General features: G+C 40.1%; 1 protein-coding gene across 2 annotated transcripts in view; it reads left to right on the forward strand.

Moving 5' to 3' along the window:
* UBE4A (ubiquitination factor E4A) overlaps positions 1-17721 on the forward strand; it is a 37616-nt gene extending 19895 nt beyond the window's left edge. The window contains exons 12-21 of one of the 2 annotated variants that reach the window (XM_040258105.1): positions 117-421; positions 1982-2114; positions 3032-3219; positions 5190-5290; positions 5400-5513; positions 6998-7172; positions 10770-10950; positions 11417-11564; positions 12941-13098; positions 14703-17019. In XM_040258105.1, coding sequence (XP_040114039.1) covers positions 117-421; positions 1982-2114; positions 3032-3219; positions 5190-5290; positions 5400-5513; positions 6998-7172; positions 10770-10950; positions 11417-11564; positions 12941-13098; positions 14703-14832 — 1633 coding nt within the window. In that variant the 3' untranslated portion in view covers positions 14833-17019. Of the gene's footprint in view, positions 1-116; positions 422-1981; positions 2115-3031; positions 3220-5189; positions 5291-5399; positions 5514-6997; positions 7173-10769; positions 10951-11416; positions 11565-12940; positions 13099-14702 lie in introns of both variants that reach the window. The other variant, XM_040258104.1, reaches the window with a different exon arrangement.
* The last annotated feature ends 1392 nt before the right edge of the window (positions 17722-19113 follow it).

Raw genomic sequence — 19113 nt, forward strand, 5'->3', positions numbered from 1 at the left:
CATAACTGCAGCCCTACATCCTAAATATATGAGGATTTGTTTTTCAGAAACAGTCTGTACTCAACCATCTGTATGTGAGCCTTCTGACCCAGTCTCTTCTGCTTTCTTGAGGGCAGGTTGCATGATCAGATGGTAAAAATCAACCAGAATCTGCATCGGCTGCAGGTAGCCTGGCGGGACGCTCAGCAAAGTTCCAGCCCTGCTGCTGACAACCTCCGGGAGCAGTTTGAACGACTGATGACCATCTATCTTTCTACCAAGACGGCCATGAGTGAGCCGCAGATGCTACAAAACTGCCTAAACTTGCAGGTGTCCATGGCTGTTCTCCTGGTTCAGCTGGCCATAGGCAACGAGGGCTCACAGCTGATGGAGCTGACTTTTCCTTTGCCAGATGGCTACAGTTCTTTGGCTTACGTGCCAGGTGAGCTGGCTCTCCCTTAGGAACTTCCTATTTATAGGCATCTGAGTTTAACTGGGTCACTCTGGAAGTATAATACACAAACTATCCTACCTTAGCTATCATTCAGCTGTTTTTGGAGAAACAACTCAAACTCGTAGATAATGTCTGTTGGTCAGAGCCTGGGAGAACTGACAGCTGGTTCCTCAGTTATGTTGCCACTGCTCTGCAGATCAGAAAATAGTCTTCAGAGGGTGAAGTGCAGTCAGGGTTTTCAGAGCTGTTAGTTTCTATCATTAATATAGTTTGTCATTCAACTTATAAATTTATCTGTCTAACCCTCCCGCCTGTGCTAGTCTTTAGGGAAAAAAAGTCATCTCCTCTTGGTTAACCCAGAACGGAGAGTGTGTATGTCTGTTATATTGGTTGAGGGGTCAGCAGATATTGTCCATCAAATTTAGGTTACATTTTTTTTCTTTAATTTTTATTTTATCTTGGAATATAGTTGATTTACAATATTGTGTTGGTTCCAGGTGTACAGCAAAGTGATTCAGTTATATATATGTACATACATTCTTTTTCAGATTTTTTTTTCCATATAATTGGGAAATTTGAGAAATTTCCTGTGCTATACAATAGGTCCTTGTTGATTACCTATTTTATATATAGTAGTATGTATGTGTTAATCCCAAACTCCTAATTTATCCCCCTGCACTTCTTTTCCCCTTGGTACAGGTTACATGCTCTTAATCCCTGTACTACTCATTGATTGCTGAGTAACAGATTACCCCAAACATAGCAACTTCAAACAACAAACATTATTACACACAGTTCCCTCAGGTCAGCAATCCAGGATCAGCTTAGCTGCATGGTCCTGACTTTGGTCTCTCATGAAGTTGCAGCCAGGCTATCCACCAGGGCCATAGGAATCTGAAGACTCGACCAGGGCTGGAGGATCTGCTTACAAGCCTAGTCATGTGGTTGCTGGCAGATCGCAGTTGCTTGCTGGCTTCTTTTCCAGGCCACACAGGACTCTCTTTAGTAACTATTCATGGTATGGCAGCTGGCGTCTCTCAGATCAGGGGACAAAAATGGAAGCTGTAGACTTTTATAACCTAATTATGGAAATGACATGCCATCATCTCTGGAGTAGTGGAGGAGGAGATATACAAAGGCATAAATACAAGAGGGCTAGGATCAGTGGAGCACCCCAGAGACTGATGACCATAGTCATCTAATGTTTTCATCTTTATTCAAGATTCTTCACCTAAAGGGTTATTTTAACTCACAGTTAACCTTGAGTGTGGAATCTATATCCATCGGTGTACTTTCTTAAACTGCACTGGTGTGTTAACAGCGTTTTATATCTCTACTGTTCTTCCATTTACTTGGATAAAACTAAAAATTGCCTTACATTCAAAGGAGGTTCTGCATTTTTTAAACTTATCATCCTTCCTAGTACCTGCAAGACATTTGGGGTTCTTGTAAACCTTCACTAAGTAGAGAAAAATAGAAGAATTTAAATATTGCTTAATACAGAGAGTCAGATGTTTGGCTAATTCCAGTGAAAATTTTCTTTCTCAGAATTTTTTGCAGATAACTTGGGCGATTTCCTCATTTTTCTCCGTCGCTTTGCCGATGACATCTTGGAGACATCAGCAGATTCCTTGGAACATGTCCTTCATTTTATCACCATTTTCACTGGAAGCATAGAAAGGTGATGTGCTGAAAGCGTGGTTCTGTCACAGTGTAGAGCTGTGAAACATTCAGAAGACTTCTAAGCCAAGAAATAAACAAGCCTGAATCATAAGGGGTTGCCTTCAGAAGTTATGTTAACATTAATGAATCACCTGACTATCCTTATGAGTAGCCCAAAATCCCATACTTGAGAGGCATAATAAACAAAGGACTTTGCCCACAGAGAATTTGAACCTGCATATAAGGTACCAGATGGGAATTCCCCTGCTAGTCCCTGGTTAAAATACTTAACCTTCATGCCAGAGAACTTGCCAGGTGCTAATGATCTTCTAATGTCTGATAACGAAGTTTGCTCTGCGGTCCTGAATTGGATGAGCAGTAAACTTGGGTAAACGCTCTATGATCTCAAGACTTCCCAGTCACAGCTTCTAGTCCTCTTTCCCAGAGGAAGATGCTCACTGACCTGTAGCCTTGCTTCTCTGATTTCCTGGTGGTGGTAGACCAAAGGAAACAATGTGTACGTAAGTGAGAATTTTCTGCAGAGCCATGGTCCCCTGAGATATGTCATTGAGACGTAGACAGAACCCACTCCTCCACTGAACTGCATGGGCCTAGTGAGACGTTCTGAACCAACAAGTGTTAGGCACACCTGGGATGCATTAAAGAGAAATAAACAGAATGGCAGAGCATTAAATGGAAACTTACAAACTCACCCTCATTATTGGTAAGCTGTGATCTTAAGAACTGAATGATATACTCTGCATATCCCCAAGAAATTGACAGACTCAAAACTGCTTAGTACTGTTTTCTCCTATAACTCTCTGTACATATATTATTGATGATATGCTGTTTTGATTCCTCATGTGGAGAAAAACAGTTATAAATTTGGGAGTAAAGTTTTCTGCGTGCTCAGTTTGCTTTCTGCCCTGTTCATAGGATGAAGAATCCCCACCTAAGGGCCAAACTGGCTGAGGTGTTGGAAGCAGTGATGCCCCACATGGATCAGACCACAAATCCTTTAGTATCCAGTGTCTTCCACCGGAAACGTGTGTTCTGCAACTTTCCCTATGCATCCCACCTTGCAGAAGCTCTCATCAAGGTCTTTGTGGACATTGAGTTTACAGGTAAAGCAGTCTAGAACCAAGAAGTTAATGCATCGCTTAATCAATTTTTAAATGGAAAATACCATAAGCCATCATTTACTGAATATCTACCATGTGCTACCTTGATGCTAAGTGCTTTTTTCACATTGTTTCCTGGTCACCACCTTGTAAAAATTTCCAAAAATACAGGAAAGTTTTACTGTATTATTCCCGTTTCCCTGTGAAGACATGGATGCTCAAAAGAGATTATTTATGTCATACAACTAAGTGGTAGAATCAGATCTATCTCACTTTAAGAAAGAAAGACATATACTCTTAATAACTTTACTGTATTTTTTGATAGACTCATATTCAAATAAATTAGGCTGTCCAATTAAAACCTGAGTCTTTATATTTTTCTTGCCTCAAAATTAAAGAATGGTGAAGAGTAAGACAGTGTGCTGATTGACATATTCTTTTATCTTGTCCAGACAGTCTTAACTCTCCTACAGTTTGTTAGATTAAGAATAACAGCAGAAAACATTCCCTAATTTCTCTCATGGCCTTTTGAGCTCTAACCCTGAGATGCTGTTAAGCATTATCCCATCTCAACCAGTAAACAAGATAGCAAAGCAGTTATTTAAGACCCCTTTAAAGGGAGTGTCCTACCATCCGTTGATAAATACAGTTAACATTAAAGAGATATTTAGCATTTTACTGACTGCTTTTCTATATTAGAATTTGGACTTCATTACTTGCTCACCTCTGAGACTTTATTTTCTCATTTGTAAAATGGGGTTGAAGTGATGATTGAGATAGTATATGTAAATTTTAATTATTATATATGCACATATATATATAGGAAGCTGTACAATACACGCTTCACTTTTCTCATTTTATGGCCACTACAACTCTGGTGGTAATACTGGAGGATGAATTATAAAATAATTATTTATTTGGCTGCTCAGGGTCTTAGTTGTGGCTTGCAGGATCTTCAGTCTTTGTTGTGATGTGTGGAATCTAGTTGCAGCATGCAAACTCTTAATCGAGACATGTGGGATCTAGTTCCCTGACCAGGGGGTGAACCTGGTTCCCCTGCCTTGGGAATGCAGAGTCTTAGCAGTGAGCCACCAGGGAAGTCCCAAGGGTGAATTATAATAATTTTTATTTTCTGAGAAAGTAGAAGTTGAAAAAGATTTAAGAGACTTGCATTAAATGGACCCAGAAGGAAAACCAAAGTCTTCTGACTCCAAATCCCACACTCCTCCTTTATTATATGACCCAGCCTATAAAGCTCTAGTGGTACCTTTGGCATGTCAAAAGCTATACAAGCCTCAGATTTTCAGCTCCTGGCCTGATTTTTCAGAGTAATCAGGACCCAGTTGGCCCCACGGTTGGGATGTTATCCGTGAAGAATGTGGGGATTACTTGGTGGCCGATGCTGCACGTGGCTGTCACTGCCACAATGGCTAGCTCAGAGGCCTCATTCAGAGTCAGATAAGCACTCTGTGTTTGGATGTGAAAGCATTTGTTTCCCTTGGCTTTTATTTTGCAGCTCAGACCTCATCGTTTTCTGAGGTCTGTATCCTTTATATCTGTCTCCTTCTTGTTCTGTCAATAAGGAAATAAGTAAACACTTGGCTACAACTCTAGATCTTTATAAACTCCCAGGACTGGCTTTACCAGTATCCTTAACATATTCAGAATTTTCTAAAAATGGCTACACATAGACATTGGGCTTCCCCAGTGGCTCAGAGATAAAGAATCCACCTGCCAATGCAGGATACACAGGTTCAATCCCTGGGTCAGGAAGATCCCTTGGAGAGAAAAATGTCAACCCACTCCATCTTTCTTGCCTGGGAAATCCCATGGACAGAAGAGCCTGGTGGGCTACAGTCTGTGGGGTCACAAAGAGACAGGATTGATAGCCATCTGTCTGTAGATAGACATAAGCTCGTATTCTTTCTCTAACGCCACTGGCTTTGCTGATGTTTTGCTCTGCCTTACTCCAGGAGACCCCCATCAGTTTGAGCAGAAGTTTAATTACCGCCGCCCCATGTATCCCATCCTCAAGTACATGTGGGGAACAGATACCTATCGAGAGAGCATTAAGGTGAGAGTGTTTTTGGTGAAACCAAAACTGAGTTATCTTTGCTGCAGATAAGCCCCAGTGAGTTGTGATTCAAGACTAAACTGGTTTTCTCTTGGGCTGGGTCTTACAGGATTTGGCTGACTATGCCTCTAAGAATTTAGAAGCCATGAATCCCCCACTTTTCCTCCGTTTTCTTAACCTGCTAATGAATGATGCCATTTTCCTTCTGGATGAAGCCATACAGGTAAAACAAACAGATTTAACTGCTCTTATACCATCATACATACTTCTTACCTCTTAGTCATGACAGAGCAATCCTTATGCCCCAAGTACCTGTCTTAGACACCAAAATTTTGCAAGTAGTAATGTACTGCCAACGTTGCTGTTTTAATTTGATAGATATTCTTCCATTAGAGACTAAGATCAAGGGTCACTGAAGCCTTATGAGCTAGGATGAGATTTTGGCAGAGTGGAAAAGAAAGTGTGAAAGAAAGGTCAGACTGGCCCAACTAATCAGTCTAGCACTACAAAAAGAAATCAGAGAATTGTTATTCAGTTAGTGACTTTCAGCTTTCTTCCATTGCAAGACACTGGTAACAGTGACCAACCAAAGCAATGATCCTTATCCCTCTTTCCTAAAAGACTCTGACTTTTATGCCACTATTTGAAGAAAGTCTCTGGTTTGGGTAATTTTTTTCACATAGAGACTCCAAATCATCAGTATTTTTCGTTTGTGCACTGCTTCGCAAATCTTTAGCTCTATCTGAAACATGAGTTTTACTACATACACCAGAGGCCACTCAGCTCCTTCAGCTTAACCATCTCTTGTGGAGCTGCTGCTTGCTCCTATAAAAATTCCCTTTATCTGCAACAGATGTAAGACAGGGCAGTGACCCAGAGGGAGACAGAGCAGTTAAGTCATGAGGGTAGCCTGTCAGATAGCCCACACACACCTCGTGTTGATTAGCAGTCTCCCAGTAACTTGTATTTAATTTGTAAAAAAATGCTTCTGCTTTGATCATAATCCCATACTTGAAGATTTTTAGATCTGTTACCTTAGAAAACAAGTCCTGTAATAAACAGACCTTTCTCAGCAAAAGCTGTATGACAGAATGAATGACACAGATGGCATCTCCATGGGCTATAAGCATAACATGCTTGCTGCAACAGCAAGAGTAATGAGAAATAGAGGGCTTTAAATATTTATGGTTCTCCTTCCAGACATCTTGCATATTTGATAGAGCTTTGTTTTTTGATAAGCAGTTTTGGAGGGTGGTTTTGTTTTCCTTCTTTCAGGAAGGGGTCAGCCTTTTTTCCCTGTAGCCTATTTGCTTTTATCAATGTTTCATATACTGTTTATCCTCCTTTCTGTTTCATAGACTATAATATTTCCAGGGGAATAGCCCATTACTCTCCCCAGACTGAAACAATGTTTCCACAGTTTTTTAAAAAAAAAAGTTATTTAAAGGCTGTACCATGCGCATGTAGGATCTTAGTTCCCAAACCAGGAACCCATGCCCCCTGCATTGGAAGCACAGAGCCTTAAACAATGGACCACCAGGGAAATCTCTCTACAATTTCTTTTTAAACTTAATAAAGCCTCCTGTCTCTTATGTAGTCCTTGGCTTTCCCAGCTTAGTGGACTAGATTTTAAATAGGACCTCTTAAATATCATCTTCCTTTCAATACACTTTGTCCTCTGATCCATTCCACCTCTGCTTTCTGTAGTATTTGAGCAAGATAAAGATTCAGCAAATTGAGAAGGACCGAGGTGAATGGGATAGTCTGACTCCAGAAGCCCGCCGAGAGAAAGAGGCTGGCCTACAGATGTTTGGACAGTTAGCACGTTTCCATAACATCATGTCCAATGAAACAATCGGTACCCTTGCGTTTCTGACATCAGGTAAAGACACAACACACTACTTTCCCCAAAAATGCGGTGGTTAAGATATGCTTCAGTTGAGGGATCAGCCCCACTAAGGCTCTGGTGACAGTATCCTCCTCCACAGTCTGAGAAGAAGTGAATCACTAGAGAAGCTTCAGAAAGAATGTTGCCCATTGTTGACATGGAAATGAGGAAATGGTCACCCTCACACAGCTGCCAGAAAGCATAAGTTAGTGTCATTTTTCTTGAGGACAACATAGCCATATAAATATATTTGGGGGTGTTTGTGTTGACTTGAACAAATATCCTTGATCTCTGATTAAATGTGGTAGATCAGAGACATTTATCTCTACTCCCTCTGAAGCTCCACTGTCCAGTTCAGTAGCCACTCACAACATGAGTCTGTCAAGCATTTAAACTGCAACTAGTCAGAAATGAGATGTGCTGTAAGTAGAAAATACACACTGCAAGACTTTGTATCTAAAAGTAAAAACTTCCATTAATAATTTATATTGGTTATATATGAAATGGGGGCGTCCCTGGTGGCTCTGATGGTAAAGAATCTCCCTGCAATGCAGGAGACCTGGGTTGGGAATATCCCCTGGAGAATCCCACTCCAGTATTCTTGCCTGGAAAATTGTGGACAGAGGAGCCTGGCGTGCTACAGTCCATGAGGTCAACAGAGTTAGACACAACTGAGTGACTAAGCGCACACACACATACATGAAATAACAACCAAGGATCACCAGGAATTTGAGAAAATCCTCTTAACACAAATAATAGCCGAAAACGCCTTCAAATGTCTTTATAAGTCTCAGAGGGATGAAAAAAAATACAGCATACATAAGACAAGAACAAAGAGGCAATACCAGAGATTATCCAAAGAACAAGAGCTCTTGAATATTGAAAATACAACTTCAGAAATTTTGAAAAGTCAGTAGGACAGTTAGAAAATAAATTCAAGGAACTCTTCAACGAAAGCAGAACAGAAAAGATGGAAATTAGAAGAGAAAGAAGAAGAAAATATCAATCTAGAAAGTCTCAGAACAATGAAAGGGAACAAAGAAATAAAACCCTCCAAATTCCCCAAAACTAAGAGGTTCTAAATCAAAAGGAGCCCCCAAGTGCCCAGCACAGGGAATCTTCAAGACCCCCACACTAAGGTATATCATTGAGGTATTTAGAAAATCAGGGTAAAGAGGAGATCTTAAAAGGTCCCCAAGAAAAATCAGGTAATGTGCAATGGTTTAAGCATCAAAATGTCACAACAGTGACATTTGAAGCTGTAACACAGTTCTGATGGAAAATTATCTTTTCAGCCTAGAATTCTACAGCCAGCCAAACTCTCAATCCAGTTTGAGGGTAAGTGTAAGGAAATTTTCAGAGGTGACAGTGTCAAATTTACTTCCAATTTACGCTTTCTTGAGAAGCTACAGAGAGAGAAACACTCCGTCAAAATGAAGGAGGAAAGTGGAATCCCATAAGAGAGATGCAAAGGTAGTTCCCAGGCTGATGGTGGAGGTAGCTTGTGTGACCACCACACTATAGGCCTATAAAATTGGAGTCCAGATTGGAGTGATGAATGGAAACTTCCAAAAAACATCTCTAAAAACTGTTTTTGAGAGTTCTACATTTCTGGTGGAGAATTTAGAAAGATTTAATGACAGGTACTCTGAAAGTAAGCAAAAAAATGATTTAAAATTTTTATTAAAAGTATACCCACTCTCAGCTCACTGGAGAAGGAAATGGCAACCCACTCCACTCCAGTATTCTTTCCTAGAGAATCCTGTGGACAGAGGAGCCTGGTGGGCTGCCATCTATGGGGTCGCACAGCTTCGGACACAACTCCAGCGACTTAGCAGCAGCAGCAGTCAGCTGAAACTAGTTACAGAACAAAGAGACTTCTGCCCCAATTCCCAAGAAGTATCTTGAGCATGAAGTCTCTGAGTTGGGAGTTCTTAGGGGAAACACATTGACTGAATCTGCCTACCCTGTCTAGGCACCATAGTAGGAATTGGCGTGAGTTATTTTATGACAGGAGGTCCTGGTAAGGAGCACGGAACTAAACTACCACCAATCGGAAGAATTTGAGAAAGGTCAAAAGGAGATGCCACTTGCTCTACCCCCTCCAAGAATCCTTCTCCCTGGCATCCATCTTGGCTCAGCAGTGCATGTGCCACCAGGAAGGACCCTGAGTTAGAATGATGGGCCAGAGAAAACCCAGGAACTAATCTTATCACCATAAAACCTGAGACTGAGCCACATGGCAGAGCAGTCATCCTGGGTTCCCTTACCCTCCTGCTCTCCTCCCGTGCACCCCTTTTCAATAAAGTATCTTGCTATGTCAGCCAAAAAAAGGTATATGTGTGTGTGTATATATATAATTATTACTATTACTTTATATAATTTTTAGAATACTGTGTGGCTCTGCTGTAAGTGATATTTTCATGCTGTTAATAAAAAATCTAAATTATTTCTCCAAAGATCTGCTTATATATTAGAGAAATTCATATTAGGAGAAGAAGGACAAGAATATGAACTAAACTTTCACCAGTAGTAGAGTCAATATATAATGACTAAAATGGAAAAATTAAGAACCAGCAATGCTAACCAAGCTGTACTCTACTTGGCTTGTTGCACTTGGCATGTATGTGTGTAATTATTTTGGAATTAGTGACCTAGCAGTCAGTTTCTTACAAATTTGTTATAGGATATAATAAGTCTAAAAGATGTATGTATACACATTGAAGTTCATCAATTAGTATAATACTTTTAACAGGAAAAAATTTAAAACAATCATAATATCCAACAACAAAGATAGAGGAAATAAATAATTCATGGTGCAGTCATATGTGGTTGTTAAAAAGGGTATAAATCATCACTGTCCTATAGTACTTTATATGATTGTTGTTTATTTGCTATGTCATGTCCAACTCTTTACCCCCAATGTAGCCAACAAGGCTCCTCTGTCCATGGAATTTCCCAGCCAAGAATACTAGAGTGGGTTGCCATTTCCTTTTTCAGGGGATCTTCCCAACCCAGGGATCAAACTCACCTCTCCTGCTTAGGAGGCAGATTCTTTTCCACTGAGCCACCTGGGAAGCCCACTTTATGGGACAGAAATATGTAAATCTGTACTGTCCAGTACTATCACTGCTGGCCACACGTGGCCATTGAACAGTTGCTGTGTGGCTAGTGTACCCGAGAGACTGGAGTCTTCTACTTAATTTTAGTTAATTTAAATAGCCACATGTGGCCCGTGGTTGCCATGTTGGGCAGCACTGGAACCTATAAATGGTAAGATATTTATGATACTGTTAACGAAAAAGTTACAGAGTATATATACTGTGATAATCACTGTGTTTTAAAAATGTATGTGTGTGTAAATATGGACAGAAAAGCTAGGACATATTAGCAAAATGTAACTAGTGTTTACTCTGAGTGGTTGTTTTTGTATTTTGTTTGCTTTGCTTATGTAATATTTTCTAGTATTACTGCAGTGAAAACGTATTTCAAAGAAGGCAGTCCCCAGAGGTCTCTAAGTAAAACTTTAGGACACAGTAAGTTGAAGATTTCTAGTGGATTGGGTTTTCACAGGCTTTGGCTTTTTTCCAGAGATCAAGTCCCTCTTTGTGCATCCTTTCCTGGCCGAGCGCATCATCTCCATGCTGAACTACTTCCTGCAGCACCTGGTTGGCCCCAAGATGGGGGCCTTAAAAGTCAAGGATTTCAGTGAATTTGACTTCAAACCCCAGCAGCTCGTTTCAGATATCTGCACCATCTACTTAAATCTTGGGTACCTGAGATTTAAATGGGGCAGGCCAGAGGGGTTGCTCATGTTTTAACTGAGGGTTTTGCTAATAGAATGAAATAACTAGCTGGTGATTATGTGGAAGTAGAAAAGATTTGTTTCAAGTTGGCTGACGAAGTAGTCTTCTGCAGTTTTAAATCATGAGATTTCGTATGACCTGTGGGATGTTATTTAGAATTTCCAGCATTCTGCCTTGATCTGTTCAAAGGTAAACTTTACTAATTGTTTCATTGTTTGGAAAAGCAGTACTTTTTTTTTTAAACCAGTATATTTTTATGGTCACCAGATACTTGATAAGACTTCCTTCCTAAAAATTAGAAGAGATCATTCTATTACAAAAGAACATTCATGATACCTAAGTGATGGGGTACTTTGTTCCTCAAGCCCTCTGTTATTGCCCTCTTTGATCTACCCTGTGATGCTTAGTTTCTTTCTGATGCTGACCTTCCAGGGACGAGGAAAATTTCTGTGCCACTGTTCCCAAGGATGGCCGTTCCTACTCCCCAACTCTCTTTGCACAGACAGTTCGAGTCCTGAAGAAAATAAATAAGCCTGGGAATATGATTGTGGCTTTCAGCAACTTAGCAGAGAGAATCAAGGTGAGGACGATAATTTGCTTATTAACATGTTCAATAAAAATCATATTGTCAACTCAGCTGTTTTGCTTTTTTACCCAACTTTATGGGGGAAATGGAGAAGGCAGTGGCAACCCACTCCAGTACTCTTGCCTGGAAAATCCCATGGACGGAGGAGCCTGGTAGGCTGCAGTCCATGGGGTAGCTAAGAGTCGGGCAGGACTGAGCGACTTCACTTTCACTTTTCACTTTCATGCATTGGAGAAGGAAATGGCAACCCACTCCAGTGTTCTTGCCTGGAGAATCCCAGGGACGGGGGAGCCTGGTGGCTGCCATCTCTGGGGTCACACAGAGTCGGACATGACTGAAGCGACTTAGCAGCAGCAGCATGGGGGGAAGTGCATTGTGTTGAGAAAATATAAATAAATGAATGAATCCTCCTGGCCAGTCGATAAGTAAAACGACCACATTCTTTAATAGTATTATTCTTTTCAATATGAAGGTGAGAAAAGAAAAATAAGAAGCTTCTGCTAAAAGAATTAACAGATTTTTAATAGGTTGTTTTTATGAAAACTCTGTACAGGGTTACCAATAGATTTGAAAATCTGTGATATTAACGCAGAACTTTTTAGAGTAGAATTCAAGATTAGTAGCTTCTAGTCATTGATTTTTGTTGATTTTTTCTCTGTTCTCCGTAATTGGCTTATATAAGAATAGTCATACATTTTAAAGATTAAAATACTTATATTGTACTCAGCTAATCCCTTTGGTGGGAGCAGCTTCATTAACAATTATGAAAAAGGAAAAATTATGGCAGAGTCTAATGGAAAACCTTCCTAATTGATAACAGTCTTCCCTTCATTGAGTTACTTTTTTATTGAATTGGGCTTCATCTTTGTCTAGAGCTTAGGCAGATGGATCCCTGAGGAGCTAGAGTCATGAAGGAATCAAATGCTGAAGCCACTTTTAAATTCCTATACCTGTTTGTACCTAAAACCGGAAACTGCTTTTCATACACAGACTGCATGAATGACTCTGTAATTATGCAAATAAGAACTCCTGCAACCTCGCATCCCCTTAAAACAGAGCTGTTGTCAGAAGTATGGATGTTGTCTGTGGTGTTTTGTTTTGTTTTGTTCCGTGTTAACACTTAAACTCATTTCCAGTCATGACCACTAGCAGCTGAGCCAAACTGACTGAAGTTTCAGAGTTGGGGCTAAATTATGTTAAATTTGCTCCTGTAATATCCATCTTGGCTTGTTTAGACCATAAAGCTAAAAATTAGTCCTGTCTCTGTACAGGGTTATTAATGACCCCTTAAGACTAGGGAATCATCACGGAGCATTTTGAACTTAGCTGCTTCTGTTAATTCCCCCTAACTGGCTGGTTCTTATGCTCAGTCCCTAGCAGACCTCCAACAGCAGGAAGAGGAGACCTATGCTGATGCCTGCGATGAGTTCCTGGACCCCATCATGAGCACACTGATGTCTGACCCTGTGGTGCTGCCGTCCTCCAGAGTGACTGTGGACAGATCCACCATTGCCAGACATTTGCTCAGGTGAGCCAGCCCCCAAAAGCAGCCTCAGGAGTACACATGTACCTTTGTCTGCTGTCATCTTTTTCTCCTACTGCAGTACTGTGCGCCCAGTAGGTACCCCAGATTGTTAGTTTATTAATGTGCTGTGTGGAGGAAGCATTTTGGTAGAAGTATATCACGTAATTGTTAAAGATGTCAACATCTGATATAAGACACTCTGTTAAATGCTGGTGCTAACCTTAACCTCTTCTTCCTCAAGGAAATAATTCCTGTCAATATTTATTATAAAATATGTCAACCTAGAGTATAAGTTAACTTGAAATTGTGGCTCAGCTAGTAAGAATCCACCTGCAATGTGGGAGACCTGGGTTCAATCCCTGGATTGGGACGATCCCCTGGAGAAGGGAAAGGCTACCCACTCCAGTATTCTGGCCTGGAGAATTCCATGGACTACATAGCCCATGGGATTGCAAAGAGTCAGGCACGACTGAGCAACTTTCACTTTCACTTTTAGTTGTAAAAATATAAAAGACAGGTTTTTGGGGTTGGTTTTTTTTTTTTTTTTTTTTTTTTTTTAAATTCAGGTTTTACACTCATCATATGGGTTTACGGACATTCTGCTCCAGCTGTTAAGACTCAGCCATGGTGACTTCAAGTTTTCCTCAGTATCTCCTCTAAGTACAACATTAGATAGAAATGGGTACTGGGAGACTCTGCCTATTTAAAATGAAGTTATATTAGCTGACCCAGATCTAGGGAAATAATATTTTTTAAATATTGGAAAAAAGGATGTTTTGCTTGATGGTTTGTGATTAAGCACTCACTGTATGCATGATGCTGTGCTAGGCAGTATGTCTTTTCCAAAGTGTCACTGAGAATTTATATTTTTAGTGTGGCTTCAGAATACAGAAAGAAGATATATTAGCCTTTAAAATGTTATAAATCATCTTACCTGGGAGGAAGCCATAATCTGCATTAGTTGAAGAGCAGTTAGTTAACTAAACCAAGTGTCAGTCTACAAAGCTTTATCCTTTAACATCTTATACTGTTTCAGGAGTCTGTCACTAAAACTCCAAACAGCTCTTTATGCTGACATGATTGTCCAGGGCCTCTCTCTTAGGGAAATGGAATCAAATACCATCTGAAGAGCAGGGCTTCCCTGGTGGCTCAGATGGTAAAGCATTTGCCTATAATGCAGGAGCCACAAATTCGATCCCTGGGTCAGGAAGATCCCCTGGAGAAGGGAATGGCTACCCACTCCAGTATTCTTGCCTGGAGAATTCCATGGACAAAGGAGCCTGGCAAGCTACAGTTCATGGGGTCACAAAGAGTCAGACACAACTGAGCAGCTAACATTCACACATACACACCATCTGAAGAGCAATGTTGAGATAATGTTTGTTAAGCAGAGAGACAAAGTAAGTAAATAATCTGCAAAGAAACCTCTCCCAAATCACTCTCTCTCTTATCTCATTCTTTCTAACCTCAAGCTAGCACTCGATTCAGAATCATAGTAATACCCTCTAGCTTCAGTCTCAGGGTGAGATGCCCAGGTGTTCTGTTTTTGGCTGAGGACGTGAGAACTTACAGAAATAACCCCGTCTCCCTTTTTCTCTTTGTCCCAGTGACCAAACAGATCCCTTTAACCGTAGTCCCCTCACCATGGACCAGATCCGGCCAAACACAGAACTGAAAGAAAAAATCCAACGGTGGCTCGCAGAGAGGAAACAACAACAGAAGGAGCAACTTGAATAAATACTGTGACCTAAGCAAACCAAAAACCAACCCCAGAGTGTAGATAAACAATTGTGGTTTCTCTCTTTCTGGTTCTGTTCCTTTCCTTTTTCTTGCCTTTTATTTTTTTTTCCCTTTACTGAATTAGAGAACTGCTCTTGCTCAAATTATGATAATTAAAATTCCTAAGAACTTTACAACGCACCTAGCTTACAGGAAATTATACTTCTTATAGCATCACCACACTTAGAAATCATCACTAATTTTTACCTTTTTTTCCTCTTTTCCTGTTCCTTCTCCCTTTTCCTACCTTAAATTATATTAACTTCAGCTATTAAAACCTCCTGCCTCCTTACTATTTCTTCTCCAAGAACTGCTCAAACATCTTTGGTGAGCACTGCTTTTAAGTATATGATATCACATATTTCAGTGACAGCTGATATCAGAAAGTCCTGTGTTATCAAGGTACTTTTACTAGTTAGTCTTCATGACCCAGCCCTTCTCCTTGTTACAGCTCTACACTGTTACAGAATAACTTTTTATATAAAAGCAGATACCTTGATGTTTGAGTAGATTTTTTTAATAAGATGACCGATGAGATGAAAATAGGAATCTTATGCAACTTCGGTGGGTAGCTGTCAGTTTTGTGTTCTCTTGTAACTCAGATACACCTTGGAGGGCAAACACTCCTCCATGGAGTTGTCATTACACAGAAAACTTAGCCCTATAATATTTTTAGGAGGATTGGTAGAACAAATTTGCAGTTTTGACACTTTATTCAGAAAACTCCAAGGTGAAAAAAGGCTGTTGGGGCCCTTTTTATCTACTGGAAATCAAGGACCAGGCTTGTGTAGAAAAGTTAGGCAACAAATATTGTAACCATGAGACATGTCATTTCAAGACACTAATATCAGCAGTGTATCTCAGTGTGTGTGTGTGTGTGTGTATATATATATATATATATATATATATACCATGTACTTTTTTATATTGGCCTAGTGTAATACAGAGAACCACTTTATATTGTCTCTTCTGTGGTAAGATGTATGCAGTATGTGGCCGTGTTTACTAACACTTACTCTAGACAAAATTCTGAGACTGTAAAATGTATATAGTTCATGTTCATTTGGGCTTATGACCTGATAAGAGCTGCTTCTAACTCAGCCTTAGGTCATCAATTAACAGAACAGGAATTTGAGCACAACCGTGTCCACAAGCCATTTTAAATATCCACTTAGCCCTATATAATTATTTAGCAGGTGGATGGGCCCCTCACTTTACAAGTTGAGCTTGAGCTCCATACTAAATCATGCAGCTTAACATGCTGAGTAAGTCTCATTCCCCTATGGACTGTCTATACCAGTATCCCTCTAAACTCAAAAATACAACAAGAGTGATATGATCTAGAAGTAGAGGTCATTGCTTCACTTCAAGGACATTATTGTTAACCATAGCCTCTTTGAAGTAAGACAGTAGTTTTATGGTAATCCAATTCAAGTTGTTACAAGCAGTCCTTGATGTGTTTTTGATGGTTCCAGCAGGAAACTCTGAAGTTAGAGGGCATCCCACACTAGATAAAAAGTAGATGTTGCCTGTCATTGTGCTTATAAGTGAAAAAGGCAGTCCAGGACTCTCACAAATACCAGAACGTATGACAGTAATTCAGTGTGTTCCCTGGGCCTCTAAGGCACAGGTTGACAGGATTTGTTTATTTTCTGAAAATGAGCTTCATTTCCTATTTATTATCTTCTACTTCTCTGAGAATGAACTGTATAAAATAAGCTTCAATCTGCTTGCATTTATCTTCCAAACCCAATCAAATAGGATATTTTTACTTTTAAAAGAAGTGAGGAAAAGACCAGAGTTTTATAGGAGAAAGGAAGGAAAAAGCGGGCACAAAACCTCAGAAGGCAGCTGTTCCCAGCAGCTTTCTAGTTAACAACCTTATGCTGCCTCTTGTATCTGTGTCTGTATTCCACTTCTGTATTAAGTCTTCAGATTCTAAGTCTTTTCTGGCAATTTTTTTTTTTAAAGCTCTTTTCCTGAAACTTTTTATGAGTGGCTATAGCACCATGAATGCTGCTGAATATCTTTGACTCATCACAAAGGCAAGTGCATAGCTTAAGGCCACTATGGGTAAGGAAACCAAGTGTCCTCTGCCTTTTTCCTTTCCTTGACATAATTCAAGAACATCCCAAAAATGAGACTTTATAAAAAATTCTCCTCTTGGTACAACATGGTGCATATGGACACTTGGAAGCTTAAAGAGGGGTGGTGTTGTCTAGAACTCAGAAGCAAGCTCTAAATCTATTAGAGCAGACTTTTTGACATACCTGGCTTTGTGTGTTGACTTTGCTAGAGTATGATAGAAAAATGAAGACTTTAAGAAGCTCTAGTATTGCTTACTAAGAGGGTAATACTAAACTTGGAAAATTATTTAAGTAGGCTTTATCAAGCAATCTGGATTTGTTTGTTTTTAATATAGTTTTTAATGGATATGTGAAAACCGAAAGAAACTTCAAAGGTTTTTTTTTTTTTAATGGTGCAGGTGAAGGTGCCAGTTGCTATTTGGTATTACACTCTACAAAAGCTTCATTACTTTATTTGATGCTGGTTGCTAAGCAGCCATTGCACAGAGCATAAGTCTACTGGGTGCCTTTACAAGCCAGAGGCTGATGCTGCACTGTTGATGTCATGTGAGGAAATAATGCACATGCTCTAACTGGTAAACAGGAAAAGAAAAAGAACCTGGAAACAAAGAAAATGAACAAAATGACAAAAAGATTGATTGAAATAAAACTTGATCAACATAACTATTTTGAAACATTCCAGGAAGGTTACTTCTTGTCAAACTTGCCTGGGGGTGTTTGTTCAAAGCCTGTATTTAATAAATGAACATCTGACTTAAAACCTTGGTTATCATTTCCTTTATTATAGTATTAAAAACCTAGGAGCAGTTTCAGAAATCCCTCTGAAAACTTACAGGGCTCTGAACATCACTTTTTTTAAAAAGGTGGTAGCAAATGTCTGGCTGGCTGACCTAACCTGCCTTACCAGGCCTCTGGACCTTGGAGTTATCTTCAGATGAGTCTTGGGGCATGTTTTTTCCTAAGCAGATCACTTTTGGCTTCACTTTTTTTCATCTGGCCCAAAGCCCAGGTCTTTTTTTTTTTTTTGCCTTGGCCACACTGCAGCATGTGGGATCTCGGTTCCCTAACCAGGGATTGAACCCTTGCCCCTTGGATTGGAAGCTCAGAGTCTTAACCACTGGACTACCACGGAAGTCCCCCAGGTCCTTCATTCTAATCATTCACTATCAAGTTCCGCTTTCTTGCCCCTTGTTTCTGTACCCCTGCTATGTAAAACCTCAGCCCAGATTAACCCAAGCATTCCCCTCTGCTCCAGTATCCCAGCCACAGACTACTATTGGAGAAAAGTAACACCATCTTTAGAGTGGTACAACTGCAGACTTGTCCCTAATGTTCCCTAACAACCCTTCTATGTGTCCTTAACTTCAACAGCTAGTCCAAATTTCAACCTCGTAAATTTTCTCCCACCCTCCCACTTGCCCTTCACACTCAGATGACCTTGCCTTCTACTTCACAGCCTGCAGAATTTCCACTTTCAAACTTCCATCATCCCATCTGTGGAAAAGGCCCCAAGACTCCAAGACTAATCACTCCAACTTCCGGTCTCATTCAGAATCTTGTCAATCCCACTTCTCCATCTTTAATCTCCATTGATTTTCCTATCACTCATATTTGGTTTTCTGACCATTATCCTTTTATAGCCATATTTCTTCACTCATTCACTCTGGCTTCTGTCCTAATTGTTTGAACCTGCTTTAGTTAATGTTTCTATATAGCTACATTAATTTTCTAATTCTTAATTTTACCTCTCTGGAGTACCAGGCAACTGAATCACTCCTTTGCTGAAGCACTGTCCTGACTCATTGATAGCAGTCTGATTTTTCATTTCACCTCTAACTATTCCATCAATCAGAGTTTTACTTCTATTTACGCTTCCCCGGGTATATTACTTATTCTGTTTTCTTCATCGAAGGCCACATCCCTACGTATATCTTTTCTTCCAGTCATATTAACCACAAAGTTCAGCTCTGTAGTACATAGCTGTTCCATTGTATATCAACCCAAGGATCCCCTTCTCTAAGAAACCTTCCCACATCAGCACCACACATAATCCTGTACTAATGCCTCTTCTGTTTCCATTGCCACCTTTTCAAATCCCAACGCTGCCACTCACTGGCTCTGTAGCCATTTATTTACCAATGCCCGTCTTAAG

This window comes from Oryx dammah, unplaced genomic scaffold, assembly GCF_014754425.2.
Source record: "Oryx dammah isolate SB20612 unplaced genomic scaffold, SCBI_Odam_1.1 HiC_scaffold_17, whole genome shotgun sequence".
Taxonomy (NCBI): Eukaryota; Metazoa; Chordata; class Mammalia; order Artiodactyla; family Bovidae; genus Oryx; species Oryx dammah.